At 42.7% G+C, this 13,111-nt stretch overlaps 1 protein-coding gene across 6 annotated transcripts in view; it reads left to right on the plus strand.

The window, feature by feature from the left end:
• ESR1 (estrogen receptor 1) overlaps window positions 1-13,111 on the plus strand; it is a 297,584-nt gene that overhangs the window by 63,138 nt on the left and 221,335 nt on the right. Inside the window, exons 1-2 of one of the 6 annotated variants that reach the window (XM_048844210.2) lie at window positions 9,759-9,970; window positions 10,501-10,547. The exons of 3 other annotated variants lie outside the window; for them this stretch is intronic. In XM_048844210.2, the coding sequence (XP_048700167.1) occupies window positions 10,514-10,547 (34 nt within the window). In that variant the 5' untranslated portion in view covers window positions 9,759-9,970; window positions 10,501-10,513. Of the gene's footprint in view, window positions 1-9,758; window positions 9,971-10,422; window positions 10,548-13,111 lie in introns of those variants that run through there. 2 more of the 6 variants (XM_048844213.2, XM_048844209.2) reach the window with 2 other exon arrangements.

Here is a 13,111-nt window from a genome sequence, read left to right on the forward strand (position 1 = left end):
AATATTATACACACAAGTGCACATGCACATAACACACAGACACTACATAATGTACCTCTCTCACACACACTCACACACACTCACTTTTGCAGTGTTGAAATTTGTTTGGAGAAGCATCTTGCAAACCCTAAAGATCTTCCACATTCACAGGAATAACTTCCCAGAAGTGAAGGGCTTTGGAGGATGGAACCTAATTTTCTTTTTCACATAATTAAAGGAAAACAAGTTTTAGGTTCTGAATTTTTAAAAAAACCAAACACCCTAATTTTTACTTCTAATAATGAGTCCTACTTTGCCTAAAAATGAATGAATCACAGCCCAGAAACCCATGTCTATGTGCAAAATGTCAGCCTTAGGCTGGTGCAGGAAAACTAAGATTCTGAACCTGCAATCAGAACCATACAGGCCACTTGAAAACACTGGGGCTTTGCATGTGTGCAAGGCTCATCTGGCCTCATTCTCACTGCAGGACCAAAACAGACAGTTACCGGTACAGTTACTGTGAGAATCATACTCACTGTCCTCATCTGTGCCTATAAACTGTCAGTCATAACTTTTTTCACATTGATGTTTGTATATAATTTCTTTAAAAAAAGAAAACAAAATAAACACAGAAGAAGAAAAAGTACTTGTGCAATTGTTTTAATGTATGTGCTTGAATGTATGTGGTGATCACATGGACAAACGCTTTATGGATCCACTGGAGAGTGTCACAGAGCCTATTACTTCAGCTCTCTGCCTGGAGAAGTGGCTGTTGAGGGGCTTTGCTGCTGATCCATCTCCTGAGGCTGGGGAGGTTTACTCTTCTGGTCCCAATAGAAATGATGAGTGTCCACCCCGGTTACTCAGATTGAATGTTGAAAACAGGGTTTGTATCAAATTCTGATCTCAGATGCATGTGTGGGTCTCCCAGTGGATACAGTTAATGCTAGTCAAGTGCATTCAGTGGTAGAATTTAGCCTTCTATGTATAGCATGAAAATTCTTTCCCAAGAATGTTTTTGTTAGCCTATCAGATGTAACATATAACATCTGTTTATTACTCACCCAACAATTTTCTGTTAAGAGGCAGCTTTTACTATCTACCGAATTTGCTAAAAGCAAGTATCTTCAATTATCAGTAATCATGTGCATCTGCACATAGTATGAATGCAGCACTTTTCTGAGGAATTGAATCTCTTCACATCTTTGCATTTCATGTTGAAAAGATATTTTTTCTCTTGATTTACCCTGGGAGAGCAAAGGGAAACTAAACAGCATGTGCTGAAATGAAGAATTCCTGATGTTTGTTGATGTTTTACCACTGATAGTCAAGAAGAAGTTTTGAAAATGTTCCCAAAACACAGGCAGAAAGAGTAGTGGCTTTACTATGGCTATGATCCCTTAAACACTGCTTACCTTCCTCTTATCTCCCAATATTTATTTTCTGTGGCTTTGTGTGAGAATAAGGAATGGATTTTTACAAAAATATTTACACCTACATATTGGTAAATATCACAACAATTCCTATTGTGTTAACAATGTCTGCTGGCACAAATTCTCGCATGTTACCTGGAAAACAATATGTTTTCTCAATCTATGTTAAAATATGAAATCAAATTGATATGAAACGAGATTAATAAGAAATCAAATTGCATAAAGTGTGCATTAAATTGATATGACATTAAATTGCATTAAAAGTATACATAGATATGAATCGGTATCTGCGGCGCTGCAGGGCTCTTCCGGGAACCGCAGTTGCGAAAGCAACAGCCTGGTGGGCTGCCACTCCCATGAGCCAGTGCCCTGCACTGGCAGCTCCTCCAGCATGGCTGTACTGCCCCCAGCCCCAGCCCTACCCATTGCACTAACATGACCAGGGACAGCTGCCGATGAGCCTGGTACCTGCCCCAGTGGATGGGGCTGAGGGTGGGAGCTGTCAGTGCGGGGTGCTGGCTCCTGGGAGTGGCGGCCCTCCAGGCTGCTGCTTTTGCTGCTTTGGTTTCCACTAGAGCCCTGCAGCTCTGCAGATACCTATTTATATCTGCAGATATCCGCATCAGTGGATATAAATTTTGTATCCGCGCAGGGCTCTAATATTGGTTGCAGCTGTGAGCACTCAGCACTTCTGCAAATCAGATGCCACGGTCTCAGATTGGGCACACAAAAAACAAGGAACACGCAATTAGTTAACACGTGAAAAATTTCATTTAAGTAACTCATCTGGCATCTCACAGGAACTCTGTGACAGAGGCAGGTATAGAATCTAATTTTCCAGGGCAGCTTTGATTTTTCTTGACCATGAGACCCTCCTTTCTCTTCCTGCAATTTGCTGCCTCATTCTCTACATAACTTCTAATTTGTGAAACAGATGAGGCAGGAGTCAAAGAGACACCAACCTCTTTTAGTACACAATCTTGATTCATTCCCAGAGCAGGTCAATCCGGTGCACTGAATGAGGCTGGGGTCCTGTGGAAAAAATATGTGATCATGTAATGAAAGACTGTAATGCATATGCACAAAGGGGCTGAATTAAGGAGTATCAAGAGATTAAATTACTTCTATATTTGGCACGTGTGCAACCACTACTGGAATACTGTTCCAGTTCTGGTGTTCACAATACCAGAGGATGTTGATAAATGGGAGAGTGTTCAGAGAAGAGCCACAAGAATGACTGAAGGATTGGAATACATGACTTATAGTGATAGACTCCAGGAGCTCAATCTGTTAAGTTTAACAAAGACAAAGTTAAGGGGTTACTTGATCACAGTCTCTAAGTACCTATGTGGGGAACAAAACTTTGATAATGGGGGTTCTTCAGTGTAGCAGAGAAAGATATAGCAAGATCCAAGAGCTGGAAGTTGAGGCTAGACAAAAGATTAGAAATAAAGTACAAAATTTTAACAGTGAGGATAATTAATCATTGGAACAATTTATCTCAGCCTGTGGTGGATCCTCCATCACTGGCAATTTTAAAATAAAAATGGAATGTTTTCCTAAAAGATATGCTGTAGGTCAGATAGAAATTAATTCAGGGAAGTTCTGTGGTATGCGTTATGCGGGAAGTCAATCTAGCCAATTACAATGGTCCCTTCTAGCCTTTGAATCTATAAGTTTGCACAAGCAACCTTAGTTCTGGCATTTCCTAAATTATGAATGTTTGGCTTTGTAACTTTAATAATGTTCTTTTAAAATAGGATTTTTGTGTATAGTTTCCTATATTAAAAAAAACAGACATTCCATCATGTAGCATCATACCGACATCCATATGGTTCATCGGCAGGGTTGGAACATTAAATTCACTGCATAGACCTCTGGCACTTGAGCTAATGGAATAACTCATGGCAGTAGTAGTTTATCCTCTATGCAGGCCAGCACCAGATGGGAATGAGACACACACTTTGCCAGTGGGTTTCACAAAGATTTGCTGACAGCAGAGGAATGGTGAGACTCAGGAATCTAGGTTTCCATTCTAGGCTGTGGAGGGGAGAGTGATCTAGTGGGCACACACTTTTGTGCCCATTTTCCCCAAGCTTGATGCTTTCATCCTGTCTCCTCCAAACAGTCCCTGTCCCAGTCCGGTCTCTTCCCTACTCCTCTATGCTTCCTGGGCCCCCCACTCTGCCCACCGCATTCAGGGGACAGGAAGAAGAGGCTCCTTTATCTCAGTTCCAGTGCTAAGCTCTAGTCCACAGCAGCCCTGGTCTGGAATAGCTGGGAGTAGCCATCACAGGGGAAAGTCCAGCTTCGTTCATGTAGCTGTGGGCTCGAGCATGCTCATTCAGTCTGTAGAGAGGGTGCATGTGCAATCCAGTCACACTGGAAGCTGAGAGAGGCTCAAGCATGATCAGGGAGGATGGAATCATCAGAGATTTTAGTTGCTAAAGTCTAAGAAGCCTCTACTGAGCACGTGTGAACTGTGATTTTTTTTTCAAAGGCTTATAACTTGGCCAAATTTGGGTGGATTTTCAAAGGAATAGCACAAGGCACACCCCCAATACAAAGGCCACTCCCCTGCCAAATTTCTCTAAAGCATAGGGATGCTAGAGCTGTTAAAATAGGAATTTTCTTACCATGGGCAAAATGACATGTTTCTTCCCCCCAATTTGTTCTCAGAAATAGCTGAACTTTTTTGCTGAGGTTTTCCATTTAAACAAAAATCAGCCCAAGGCAGATACCCTTCATGGAAAATTTCAGCCCAAATGGTTAAAATTTGGCCAAGTTATAAGCAACTGAAAACTGAGTCTTATAATAATAAGTGGCTCGTCCAGCTCCCCTATAATGTAATTAAATGAGTTTTGCATTTGAGTAAATTATAGTGCTCTTGAAAGAACAGGTCTTATAGAATGAATTAAGTGGTGAGGATATAATATGTGACAAAATAGGAATATTCCATTTGTATAATTACTGATGAATGAACAACAGCTATTAATTGAATTATCAGGTTTCTTAGGGGTGACCCATGAACAATTGTGTTTAACACACTTTGCATAAATGTTTTGTGAATATGCACATTACACTTACAGATGAACATCCAAAAGTGGTGAGCTGCAATCTATAGACTAAATTCTAGCTAGTCCTACTCAAGTATACAGGTGGGAAAAGGGCACATGGAGCCTCTTCTCCTTTGCTATTGACACTGTACAGTACCCTGGCAGAATGTTTTCACTAGAATTCCATGAACACTACAAAGGAACTGGATAGTGTGCTCAGCAGTAAGTTGGGGAGGTGGCCACGGCCCTGCCTTCCCTGTACACCAGCTGGCATCCAGCTGCAGGCACAGTGGGAAGGGTATACTTATTTTTGATGAAACTGTAAGGTGTGCCACTCCACCTTAGCCTCTCTGCTTTCTTCTTCTGTACAGTGGCAGAAAGTCGCAAGGAATCTCTGCTTGGCTTCTGGAGTGTTGATCCTTCCTCCAGTGCTCCTTTCAGGAGGAAAGCCAGAGTGCAGTCCTATAATGTTACAACTGTTATTTACCCGTGTGAGAGTCCCTAACAATAATCTCATGCTTTTGTTGATACTTTTAAAGCAGTGATTAAAGTAGATCAAAATTTGAGGGGGAGCTCACCCGTGCTGGTGGTTTTGTGTTGTCATGGATGTTGACAACGTGACAGAATGACATTGAATCACCTAGTGATGGGACATGGCAAAGGAAAGACAACAGGGAAAAGGAAATAAATGAATTGGAAAGGAGTCTGTTGTTCCTGCCAAAGTCCATTGTCATCCAAAGAAAGCTGGGGTGTGTGGCCTGCAAAAGTGCATTGTGTAGAGAACATCCTTTGTGTTCCAAACACCTTTAGCTTTTACCCTTTGCTCACTCCTACATGCTACTGGAGAGTGCCAGAAGGGGAGAGGGCACTAACAGGATTATGTTTCCCCTTGATTTCGCACAGAAGCGGGGAGCCACTGCCACGGTCTTCCTTTGTCCATGTAGGGGAGAACTGAGAGTAGCAGGCTGTCTTTCTTTCCTTCTCTGTCCCCGGTCCTCAGTCAGGCACCAGATCCTTCTAATCTTCGCACTTTCAAACCTCCCAGCTGAGGAATCTTTATTTCTTCAGCCACTGAAGAGGCAGGAGGAAGGGGCGCTCTCTCACCTCAGGAGAGGGAGAGGAAGCAGAAATCTCCCACTGTTGTAGCCAGGAAGAGGGGAATTTTGCTTTCACACACTCCCCCTTACTTTTAATCCCTAGCTACTAGCATATTCTTAGGGACAGCAAGTCTCCATTCACCTGTTTGTGCCAGGCTGGTCAAGTGGTTATCCATATGTTATCCAACCCGGGGCTTTTCCCTGTAAAATGACCTCTTTTCCTTCCTACTCATTCTTAGAACTCATTGTTTCCTGTTAGTGACATCAAACTGCTGCTGTGGGAATGGCTGGGATTTTACAATGACAGAGTTCACAATAGATTATGATTTCTCCATACAAAGAAGAAACTGGCGAAGGGACTAAGGGGTATGGGGAAAGTCTGCTTCTCACACAAACAACTTCAGAAAAAGCACTATGAAGAGATGTTTCAGAGGAACAGCCGTGTTAGTCTGTATTCGCAAAAAGAAAAGGAGTACTTGTGGCACCTTAGAGACTAACCAATTTATTTGAGCATGAGCTTTTGTGAGCTACAGCTCACTTGCTGTAGCTCACGAAAGCTCATGCTCAAATAAATTGGTTAGTCTCTAAGGTGCCACAAGTACTCCTTTTCTTTTTACTATGAAGAGAGGAACTAGAAACACATTGTTGAAAGGTAACTTGATTTACATTTAACTCTTTTACTGATCCCACATTTGAATTAATGCAAAAGTTAATTTTAAATATAGAAATAAAATAAGACAAATTTCCCCCTCCGTCTTGGCAAACTGTAGAAAAAGTGATCTTAATCCTAGGTGAAGTAACACCTTTCCCCCCAGGAACTAAAATGACAGTACCAGAACTGCTTGCAATGCCTGTCTGGCTGTGGGTCTTAGCATTGGCACGGGTGATACAGGTTTTTACATAATTGGAAGCCCATTGCCCAGCATATCTGAACACACAAATGATGTCTGTTTGTCCTGCATTAATTGGATCTCTGATGTCGTCATGTTTGGGAGTAATGTCTTCAAATAGTTAACCATTCCAAATACTTAGTATAACTACGATGTTCCGAGGGATAGGATTTCTTAGAGGTCTTTGATTTGAACTGAGTTGCATTTTATCTTCTGGGGCTCAATTGCATTTTGGCCCATATGTCCAAAATTCTGAGCTTCCCTCATGGGGATAAATCATACTGCAACAGTGCCTGGGGGCTCATGATTCCAGGGGAATCTGCAGAGTCTTAGGAGTAAGATACAGACTCTAAGCAATGGGGTCACCCTGCAGAGAACCAGCAGACTTGAGGAAAAGTGCCTCTTTTACTGTAGGAAGCTCCATTTGCTACCATGAAATGGCAGAAGTGGCTAATAACTTGTTATAGGCATCTCACCAACCCATTTTATTAAGTCAGTTAATTCTCACTTGTCAGGGAGCAGGTACGTCTGTGTGACCATTTCCTCTCCTATCCCCAGCTCCCTCAGAAACTCCTAAATCAGCAGGCAGCCATCTGTCCAGGAAGGTAGCAGATGATGGCAGCTTCTTTTGCCAATCACTACTTTAGCGTGAGGCAGAGACTCCGTGTTGAGGAGAGGGACCAAAGTACAAAGGACTTCGGGAAGGAAGTGAGGAGAAGGGCAAAGTCACCAGGGACTTTGTGGTGAGAAAGAGGACTGGAGGGCAGAACCACCAGGAAGTGGGAAGGGGGTGGCATGGTTTGGGTGGTCACTTTGGATGACACTCAGATACCATGGCAATGAACATAATATAAATACCAATAATAAGTAAACCAAAAGGAAAAGAATGTGAGAAGGGTGTATTCAAAGTTGGGTGCTCAATTTGAATTTGTGCTTGAGGGCCCATACAACTACTGTTATGCCCCTGATCTCACTTTTTTTTTTTAACTTGGCACTTGCCCTCCTTTAGTTTTAATCAGTGTTCAGCATTGTTTTCAAACATGAAGTATGTACCTTCTCCGTCTTTCTGGGTGCAAGAATGGTCATTGTGACCATGGGTCACTTTGGGCTACCTATGTCACCTGTAGCTGTGGAAATGGGTTACTATAGCAGGACTGTGTTTAGCTGGGCTTTCGAAGCTCAACTATTTGAGGTGGGATTTGTTTTACTGTTTGGGAAACTGCTGTGGCCCATTTAATTGGATTTAAAAGTGTGGTGTTTTTGTTAAAATTCTTGCTCCTGGTAACATTCACCTGGAAGTAACCAGCAGACTTTTAAGATTTTTACATTAACTTTTCTTCATGCTTCTTGAAGGAGGGTTCCCTCCAGAAAAGGGCTCAGGACTTGACTGAAGGTGGGAGTAGTGAATTGAAGGGCCTGTGGTTGGGGCAGTACAACTGGGGCTATGACTGTCCCCGAGGGTATGTCTATACTGCAGTTATACACCCATGGCTGGCCCAGGGCTTGCAGGGCTCAGGCTGTTTAATTGTGGTGTAAACATTTGGACCAGGGCTCGGGTTTCAGCCTGAGCCCAAATGTCTGCACCGCAATTAATCAGCCCCTTAGCCTGAGCCGCACGAGTCCCAGGCAACTGACCCAGGCCAGTCGCATGTTTTTATCAGCAGTGTAGACATACCCTAAGAGTCTCACACACAGAGAAGCTGGAGGGAAGGGTCTTCCTATGTTTCATCTAGGGTCAATCCCTAGGATAGGTGGGTTTATTGGCATCGGCAAGAGAATGTCTCAGTAAAGTCCATTTTAACTGACACTGGAGAGAATGGGGAGAATGTTTCCTAGGCGATGCCCCGCTGGTGTGGGATCTCTGAATTTCCTACCAGTTAAACAACTGGTCATACTTTAAGTTTTTCACTGTTGTCCTTGTGCTTGCTTTTTTTTTAATTTCTGTACTTCTGTGTGTTTTCACCAATAGATTACTCCTCTCTTTCAAGCTCTTCCAACCTATTTCTCACTAATCCACACTGTCCCCCTTGGCATAGACAGCCATTATTACTAATGAGCATGTTGGAGCTCATACATTATTTCTAGATGATTCAATTAAAGAGGCAATTCCAAATGAAGTTTTCTGAAAACAGACTCTTCCAAATGGGGTTATAAATGTGATTTTGACACTGTCATTGTGCAGAGGTAGCTAAAACCCAGTGAAGAGAAAACACATTGATCTTAAAATCCGCTCTTCTGACATATAGTTGTACTGCCACTTGCCATATATTACTGTTCTCTTCACACGTAATCAGTCCTAAAATCAATGCTCCAAATTCCTACTCTGTGCCTCTGACCACTATTTACATCACCATTTTAGTGCATCACCTCAATGTGTTCCAGTTAGTTGCATTTTCTGTGTCTTTTGTTTCATACTGAGCAATAATCTTTTGATTGTGTTTGTGTTTGCAGTGAGTGCATGTTACATCTGTTCCTATGCCAGATCCTTCCTTTCTGCTCCTTTCTTGAGTGTATTCCATTTCTTTTCTTACTCTTGTGTAAACTGAATTGGCCAATAAACAAAGTCACCTGTTTTTTTTAGTAGTTTCCTGATCTGCATTTTGATTTTTAGGTCCTGACAAAGCTCCCATTTAAGTCAGCAGCAAAACTATGATGGAGTTCAATGAGATCAAGATCAATCCCTTAATGAGGTTAGAGTGACAGGCTCATTTGCATTTTTTCAGAGTCATCTGTAATGTTAGTGATGTTCTTCGTCATAAAATCCTGATTAAAAATGGATGCCAGAGGGATTCGTCTTTTGTCTGCTGAACGTTGTTATGCTTGGCTAGTTAATGCAAGCTTCTAATAATTTATTATAATAATAATAATTAACACTTCTATATTGTCTTCCATCTAAAGAGCTCTATACACTTTGTAAATATGAATGAATTAAGCTTTACAACAAACAGGTGAGATGGGTATTCTTATCTCCACTTCACACAAGTGGAAATTGAATCAAAGGGTATGTCTAGACTAGATATTTTGGTCCTGTTGTAAGTCTAGTTAACTGATTAACTCGAGTTGTGGTCCCATTGTAACTTGAGGTAATTGATTGCCAATTGTACATTGTACATTGGACCATTACCATTGTACATCGTAACGTAAACACTGCACTGATGTGTTCCATGACACAAAGTTTTGTGGAGAGCGTAGATTAGTATTTACAAAGGTGTTCTAGTTAATTGGCAAATTTAGGTTACAACCAGGCCACAGGCTCTAGTCTACACATACCCAAAGAAGCTGAAAGACTTGCTCAAGGTGACTCAGCAAGTTTGTGGTAGATAGAGTTAGGAGTAAAGTCCAGCTTTTCAGACTCCCAGCTGTGTGTATTAATAACTGAGCCAAGCTTCCTCCCTAACAAATGCCTCCATGGATTTCCTGGTGCCCTACTTCTCTTCAGATTTCTTTATTCCAATAACCCAATTACAGTAAAAGCTTTTTTATCTGGCATGTTGGAGGAATGCGGGGTGCTGGTAAGTGAAAAATTCCGGTTAACTAAGAGGGAGGGAGTTTGGGTGCAGGAGGGGGCTCAGAGCAGGGGGTTGGGGCATGGGAGGGATTTTGGGGTGCTGGATCTGGGGGGTGCTCACCTTGGGCAGCTCCCAAAAGGCAGCAACCTGTCCCTGCTGTTCCTAGGTGGAGGTGTGATTAGGCGGCTCTGTGCGTTGGCCCTATCCCGAGTACTGGGTCCGCAACTCCCACTGGCCGGGAACCATGGGCAATAGGAGCTGCAGGGGCAGCGCCTGTGGGTGGAGGCAGCGAGCAGAGCCACCTAGCCACGCCTCCGCCTAGGAGCAGTAGGGACAGGTCGCTGCTTGCAAGGAGCTGCCTGAGGTAAGCACCGCCCAGATCTGGCACCTCAAAACCCCTCCTGCACCCCTGCCCCAAGCCCCCTCCCACACCCAAACTCCCTCCCAGAGCCCATGCCCTGCATCCCCTCCTGTGCCCCAGCCCCACACCCCCTCCTGCACTACGAACCCCTCATGGACTTTCCTCCGCCTAGGAGCAGCAGGAACATGTTGCCGCCTTCGGGGAGCCATGTGGAGCCAGGTAGGGAGTCTGCCAGCCCCGCACCAACCAGACTATAAACCGGGCTTTCTATTAAGATTAGACATGCTGGTTTAGAGAGCTTTCCGGTTGGTACAGAGCCGAATAACACAGCTTTTACTGTATTTACTGGCTTCCTCATATGTAAAAAAGACTTAAAGAAGCACTTGGGCTCTTTCATAGTCTCATATGGGAGAGTTAATTTCTATTTTCCTCATCCAGACTGGCAGAAATGTGAAACCTAGTAACATGCTGCTTCAATTCAGGCAACAGTAATAGATGACTGAGCTCTCAAGGGTAGAGCTAAGCAAATAGTGGGAAAATATATCTGTGAACATATTTACAAATGTCATTCAAAATTAAATTTGTACCCATTTTTCATTTTGCTTTACTGTGACCACCTGAAACCCTATTTTTTTATGTGTACAAATTTTGGGGGGCAGTGATTTTTATTCATATGAAATTGGTTATTTGTGCACAAATAAATATATTTGTGCCGTCAGTGCTTACTAGGCTATCCATTTAGAAACAATGGGTGGGATCCACAAAGTTACTTAGGTGCCTAAATCCCACTCATAGGCACCTAAGTCTCAAGTTTAGGTGTTTAAGTCCCAGTTTTAGGCTCCATTGTGATCCACAAAACTCCTGGGGAACATTGTAAGTGTTTAAACTCACTCAGCACCTACGTTTTCAGGGTAAAAGTTACCTTGGTGCCTACGTTTCTGCCTCTGGGCATGTACACTACTGATTCCTTCTAGGCATCTGGCCACCTATCTCCTTAAGCCTCAGAGTGATTCACAAACTGTGGGAAGACAGGCATTTGGGTACATAGGTGGCATGTGGGGCTCAGTCCAATAGGTGTGCTTGAAAACTTCCTATCAGATCAGGTCCCATGTAAAATCTGACTGGAGGAGGAGATGGTTGTGGTGGGGCCCACCTTATAACTCAGTGGTTAGAGCACTTGCCTGCAATGGGGAAGACTCAGACAAGCAGCAAGACTAGGGCTCTGTTGGCAGAAGAAAGTTTCCAGGCAGTTTGTCACAGTAAGTGGATGGCTTAAAGTAATATGCTGTGGTTGTTGAATTTGAGCTGCCCCCATGCACTGTGAGTTTGAGCCCTAACTCTTGGTAGATTTCCAAGAATGTGTATTGTGTACATTGCTTGTGATTTGCCTACATTGGGCAGGGGGTCCTTTTGGAAGATTTGCCCTGACACCAAAATTTTTCTTTTAAAAGTGAGATTTTAAAGTGCTCCAAAATCCTTATGCAGACTCTGATTTTGTTATTAAGGATATTAGCAGTAATTAAATAAAGGGAAAATTAAAGACTTCAGTCAGCAGTTAGGGTAATGTAATCATGACTCATACTCTTAACCCTTTCTTGAGCAATGGAACTGAGAGTGACTAAATGAAAGCAGAGTTAAGGTTGCCAAACGGTGGCTCATGACATCAAGTTCAGCTGAACTTAAACCTCTGAAAACAAGGAACGGAAGAGTTAAAGTAATACACACTTAAACCTCTGAAAACAAGGAACGGAAGAGTTAAAGTAATACACACTTAAACCTCTGAAAACCAAGAGATAGAGAGTTAGGGAACATGCCATGCTCACAACATAACCTTAACTCTGCCCTCTTTGAGTGATGCTCTAACACACTGAGAACACATATACTAATACTCTTCTCTTGCAACAGAACACTTAGAGTACAGAGCATATGAGCACTGTAGGACCAAGTCTAACATCTTCTCTTTGCTAAGACAAAACTTGGGTTTAGGTACAGTGTAGGGAACAGGAGCTACCAATACCTAGTCTACACTCAAACACTGAACCTGCTCCACACAAACCACCTCCCGCTTGCTAAATATTACAACCCTTTCACGCTTGCTCAGAGGATTCCTCCTAAGACATTGCCCTCTCTTACCTATCACTAAACTCCAGAAACCAATCTCCAAGACAAGAAGGCTACCTTGCACCACTATTGATGCAACCTACAGAACTCAGTGCTGAAATGAGCCCGACTTGAATCTTCATGGTACTCATACATGTCTCTTCATATCACAGTGACAGCTTGTCCAATCTGCTCCAACTAATTCCTCCACCACCTTAACACAGTGAATCCAGCTGGAATACATGCAGATAAATGCTGGAATTCAAATCTGGAACACAACACAATATACACAACAGTGCCTTCCCCAGGTACTCATGTCTTCTTATTATGGCGTGAACCTTATTGAACCATCCTCAGTGGCTATTTCCAGCTTCAGTGGATAGTTACATTTGTGATGTGGGGGTGGCATGTACCTTAACTCTGTATTTCCTGGTTTTCAGCGGTTTAAATTTGCATTCCCTTAACTTTTTATTTCCTGGTTTTAATTAATATTATTAGAGATACAGATCCACAAAGGTGAGCCTTATAATGCTATGTAATTTCCTGGTGAATGACATCTAAGGAGGGAGCATTGTGTAGTGGGTAGATGAAGGGACTAGAAGCCATGATACCTTGTTCTAGCTGTCCCCACTCTGCTACCAATTTGTTTTAGGAGGACCTTGGACAAGCCATATAATTTCTTT

The sequence above is a fragment of the Caretta caretta genome, chromosome 3, assembly GCF_965140235.1.
Source record: "Caretta caretta isolate rCarCar2 chromosome 3, rCarCar1.hap1, whole genome shotgun sequence".
NCBI lineage: Eukaryota > Metazoa > Chordata > Testudines > Cheloniidae > Caretta > Caretta caretta.